At 45.3% G+C, this 5,654-nt stretch overlaps 1 protein-coding gene across 1 annotated transcript in view; it reads right to left on the bottom strand.

Annotated features, from left to right (window-relative positions):
- IQCK (IQ motif containing K) overlaps window positions 1-5,654 on the bottom strand; it is an 86,471-nt gene that overhangs the window by 80,319 nt on the left and 498 nt on the right. The window contains exon 2 of the mRNA XM_025046104.1: window positions 1,097-1,227. Coding sequence (XP_024901872.1) covers window positions 1,097-1,227 — 131 coding nt within the window. The remainder of the gene's footprint in view (window positions 1-1,096; window positions 1,228-5,654) is intronic.

Here is a 5,654-nt window from a genome sequence, read left to right as displayed (position 1 = left end):
CCCGTCCCCACCCCCTTCCATATACATAAAGCCGCCTTCACACCAGCATTTTCTACCCAGCTCTCCTTCCCCGTTACTCTCCTGTAAACAAGTTCACCCAACAGCCTGGACGGAGCAGGACTACCCAGGGCACCATGCCGGTGGCCAGAAGGAAGAGAACTCACCCTTGATTTGCAGGCTCCCTGCCTGCTGACCCTGAAGGGGAGTCTCCCAGTGGTCGGTCACTCCCCAAGACCTCCCAGTCAGTGTTTCTGCTCACAGAAGAGACCCTTCCAGAAAACAAACCCGCAGGTACAAAAGCAGAGGAGAACCATACCAGTTAGGTAGAAAAGTCCACTCAGGCCTCCATTTTAAATTCTGAACAGACAATCAAAGCTCTCTACACAGATAAAGAACATCGGCAGCACAAAAGGCAAAGACCAAGATCCACAAAGGACTGATCCTGGAAGGAACACAAATAATTCAGGGGAGGGAACTGTGGTTAGTGTCTGCAGAGCAATTTGAGAAAACATCGCATCCATAAAACAAGAATAGGATGCCACGAATAAAAGATCAGTCATAGGCCAAGACAGTTCTCAGACACGAGAGAACCTGACAGCAGCAGCTGCAGTAACGTACTGGAAATCCGGACTTCGGTTCTGGCCCCATCGCTGTGACCCTGCTCAAGTCCCTTCATCTCTCGGAGCCTTGCTTTTTCATTTTAAACTCCATGAGGTTCCTATTTTGCTCCAACTAGGCCGCCTGAGGGCCTGCATCCAGGCCACCCTGTTCTTGGCCCATGTTCCCGAGTGCCGTCTTCCGCTTGCCCATCTGGGCATGTATTGGGGAACCCGCTTTATCCGCAACTGTCCCCCACATGGGCATGGTGCTGCCTTCACCGTAAAGGCCTTTCTCATCCAGGATCTCACGTGAGCCCCACAGAGGCCCTATGAGTTAGTCAAGGATTATCTGATCCATTTAACAGACGTGGAAACCCAGGGTCGAAGAGGTGATGTGATGCCCTTTATGTCACGTGGTTAGTGGCAGAGCCAGGCCCAGCCCCAGGTTTCCAGTTCCAGGTGCCGCGCCTTCCCTAACTCCTGACACTGTGTCATGTCCACCAGCTATCAGTGCTGTTCTCATTCCCGAGCCGTTCGCTTCGGGCAGGCGGGGCGATACTCACAGGAATCACGGCTTCCGGTTTGGCTTTGTATACCTCCGGGAAGGCAGGCATCTCAGCTTCGTACTCTGAAGGGAATGGGGGGAAAAATCCTCAGTGCCGTACTTCCCTGCAGTTTATGATGTGATCGTCTTTCCTCTAAATAATAGTCTTAAATTTTATTTCAGTTGGTGGTTTATGGAAATAAAAAACAACTGGCCATTACAGGTTAATAATTGACGTGAACCATCTTATTTAAAATGGATAAGAGGTGATGGTTCTCTTGTGTGAAAAGAGTCTAGGATTTATGTAAGAGTCTGAGATTTTTCCCCAAGAAGGTACAGCCTTAGATTTTGCCCCCAAATTATGACAGGTCCAAGGAATAAAAGGAGGACGAGAATGAGGAAGGTGCCTAAGGGAAGACGCCAAAAGCGTACAGAAATGAGACAGAAGAGAACGCGGTGGGAGGACAGAATGGGGCAGAAGGATGACGAGCCATCCGGGCAGTCATGGGATGGGCATGAAGGTAAGACTGCCAGTCTGGGGCACGACTGCCACAGCAATCCCATAAACCCTTGCTACTCAACGTATAGCCCAAGGACCAGCAGCATCGGCATCCCAGGGGAGTTAGAAATCCAACATCTCAGGCCCCGCCCCAGACCTGCCGACGCTAAGTCAGCATTTTAATGAGCTCCCAGGTGACTTGTGTGCACAGCGAGGTTGGAGAGGCCCTGCCGTAAACCTGTAAGCGTAGTTTCCTAGCCTGGCTGCACACTAGCATCGCCCAGGGGTGCTCTGAGAATACGGATGTCTTGGCTCAACCCCAGAAATTCTGATTCCATGGGTCTGGGGCACGAGCCTGGAATCAGTATTCTTAAAGTTCTCCAGCTGATTCTAACAGGCCGTGAGGCAGAGAACAACTGCCAGGCTTCAAGACTGATCACAGTCGACCTGTGGGAGAGCTTAATGCAAAGAACAGTCCGCACGAGCTCTACGTGGTACAACTATTGCTGAGAGAGAGACAGAAAATGCTCATGGCCATATCAGTTACAGCCCTACAGGAAAGACTTATGAAAATATTTCTGGAAAGGACAATGTTTGAAAGGCACTTGCACAGTTGTTTGCAGTGATGAGGCGAGAGTACTGACAGAATGCAGTTGTACTGAATGCAGACTTTATTCCACTGCCTAGGTTCCTTATTGGGTAGCAGCGCATTCGAAACAAGTGTTTTAAAAAACTCCTAAGTACTCAGGCTGGAGACAAGTATGCCAAGCCGCAGGTTATAACCAATTCTGATTTCCAATACTAGCTATATTCGCTTTCTATCGCTGTGTAACAAACTACCACATGTCGGCGACTTAAAACAACATAAACTATTATCTCAGTTGTCCTGGGTCAGGATTCTGGGTATGGGTCAGGGCCTCATCGGGCTCCAGTCAACATGCTGGCCATGCCTGTGATCTCATCTGAGGGTTGGGATCCTCTTCCGAGCTCACTGGTTGTCGGCAAGATTCAGTTTCTTGTGGCTATTGGTCTGAAGTCCCCGCTTTCTTTTTGGTCATTGGTGGGGACTGCTCTCAGCTCCTAGAGGCTGCTCTCAGGTTATCACGGGCAATTCACAGGAGTGTGGCAAGAAGGATCTCTTTTGCCTCAATCTCTCTGACTTGTTTTAGGTGCTCACCTGATTAGGTCAGGCTCACCTATGATAATCTCTAATTTAAAGTCAACTGCTTGAAGACTTAATTACTTCTGGAAAGTCCCTTGACAGCAGTGCCTAGATCAGTGATTGACTGAATAACGGAGGTGACTGAACTGGCAGATGGAGACCTGGGGGCCATCTGGAAATTCCGCCCACCTCGACAGCTCTATCTAATTCTACCGCTTTTTTTCCCTCTCAAGCAAGCATGTAAATTCACCCTTCTTCCCCGACACTGAGCACCACCAATATAGTGTGAAAACTATGTATCTGGATGTAAGATTTATATACATGTAGCCTTTTCTAATTACAAATGCCTGTGAGACAATTCCAAATAATACAGAGATGTCTTATGTAGAGAGTATGTCATACCTAATCCCATTAAAACCAAGAACCATTGTCAGATTCGACACAGATCCAACCTAAACGTCAATGCATTTACTAACATACATATATAATACACAAACACATTTATTTACTTTAGATCTCCTAGGTGAGGTCAATCATCCAAGTACTGAACCTTATAACTCTGCCTTTTTTCTTCATAACTCCTATCAGCCTTACTTTTACTCAAAATTTATAAAAATTCATGACTATCTCTTCGAATATTGTGTTTTGTGAGAGAGTTACCTGGGTCTGTTTGCGCTCACCATCATTCCCAAAGAACATTTGTTGAAGAAAACGATGAATAAGTGGACAAAACAAATGTTACAGTAAATAATTTCTGATCCTTTCTCTACTCAATCATCCATTCATTCATTCATACTTACTGAGAGCCCACTATGTACATTCTAGGTGCTGAAACTTAGACATCTTTCAAGGCTGCTACACATATGATGTACCACATTTATGTAACAGTGTATTCTCAGTGGGCGTTTATTCTCATACTAGTGATCTTGAGAATTGAAAGCCCTGAGTTAGTTGTCACTGGAAAGATGAAAAAACGAAAGAACGTTTATAAATAAGTTATCATAAGGCAGGCACACACACAAAGAGCATGAGTCAGGTAAGATGAAGATCTTAGGTTAGATGTTTACCTATTCTGTTTCCCACCTCCCTGAGACTGAGTTTCTGACAGGTCTGTTTGCTATGAGAATCTGCTTTTTAAATGGAGATAGCTTAATGGAATGTAATATTTAACCTCGACGACAGGATTACCTCAAAGCCTGTTTTTCATGTTTGTGGTGAGAAACTGAATTTACTCACTATGTTTGTTATAGAAAATTGTATTTGTTAGAATGTTTGTTTTAAGAAATTGGGCGTATTCGCCTAGGTTATAATAATCATTACAGTGCCAGTGTGTGTGTAATTTGCCATCTTTGACCTCACTAACTTCATGGTGTAACTCTATCACTTAGTAAGTGGCATCGATTCACTTGCTTTTCAGAGAGCACCAAAACCCTGTCTTTGCTTTCTCCCTCCAGACCAGTTTGACCAAAATAAATGCCGTGTTTCTAAAACACAATGCAAAGCGTGTCTCTTTGTTGACAACGACGAACATCTAATGAGCACTTTCTAAATGCTGGGCACTCTGCTGAGCACCTTTGCGTTCACTATCTTATTCAGTCCTCACACCAGCCCTATAAGGTAGGTACAAGGATTACCCATCTCCTGTAGATGTGGATGAGCAGCTTCCCCAATAAAACACCACTAGCAAACTGTATTATGGAGAACTGCTTGGCTTGGAGAATTGAAAGCTCTGGGGGAAAGACAGGGACAATAGCAACCTTTAAATATTTGAGTGGATTCTTTATGATAGAGTGATTAGAACCAGCCTAGGTGGTAAGGACCAAAGGGTACAAGTTACAAGGAGAACGTTCAAGATGAAAGTTTTCTGAATATAATGCAATGTAATGCTGTGAGAAAAATTCAAGCACTGGATGGAAGTTGAAATAGATGGCCTTTGAGGATACCTGTTAGCTGAATCCACCTTTCTCTTCCTCCTCTGCACTTTCCACTTCTCTCAACTCATCACTGTCTCTCTTTCCACCGGGAACAAATACACTAAGGCGTTCATTCTCTTTTGCATTCGACAGACATTTGCCAACTGGTGCTGTCCAACACGGAAGCCGCTAGCCACAGGTGGCTACCTAAATTTATTAACATTAAGTTAAAAAATTCAGTTCCGAAGCTGCACTGCCCACACTGCGAGTGCTTTGGCAAGCACATGCAGCTAGCGGCTACCACATTTGAAAGTTCTACTGGACAGTTCTTTCAGACAGCGGAGGCAGTGACAGTAGCCACGAGAATGAAGAATCTGAGTTCTCCACTTAGAGGAGTCCACAGCCTAGGGGAGGAAAAAGGGCACCCAGAATTACTTCTTAAGAGCTAACATGGATTGAGCTGTAAATCGGGCAGTTTGCTAAGTACTTTCTGTGACTAGTTAGGTGCATCTTCCTAACACCATAGAACAGGTGTCATTATTATGCGTACTTCACAGAGAGGGTAACAAGGTAAACAACGTGTCCAACTTGCGTGGAATATTTTTTATAGGGCCTCATGACCAAGGGTATGTATCTATGCGTAGGACCAAAACAGAAGGTGAAGATCTGCTTGGGGATCTTAAGGGGAAGTCAGAAGTGGAGAAGAATTAAAACCTGTTTGTCTAGACCATGCTTGCTCAACGTGTGGGCCATAAATGATCAACAGCAGAATTAACAGAGTGCTCATTAAAAGCGAAAATACCCTGCACCCCATTAGGAGGTCTGTATGCAGGTCTCCTGGAAACCTTTTAATGTATTCACTGAATAAAGGGATGAATGCTAAAGATAGAGGTGAACGAGATAAAACACCTGCCACCGAGAAGCGGGCACGCGGGAG

Source organism: Pteropus alecto, unplaced genomic scaffold (assembly GCF_000325575.1).
Source record: "Pteropus alecto unplaced genomic scaffold, ASM32557v1 scaffold34, whole genome shotgun sequence".
NCBI lineage: Eukaryota > Metazoa > Chordata > Mammalia > Chiroptera > Pteropodidae > Pteropus > Pteropus alecto.
This window is presented reverse-complemented; position numbering and strand designations above follow the sequence as displayed.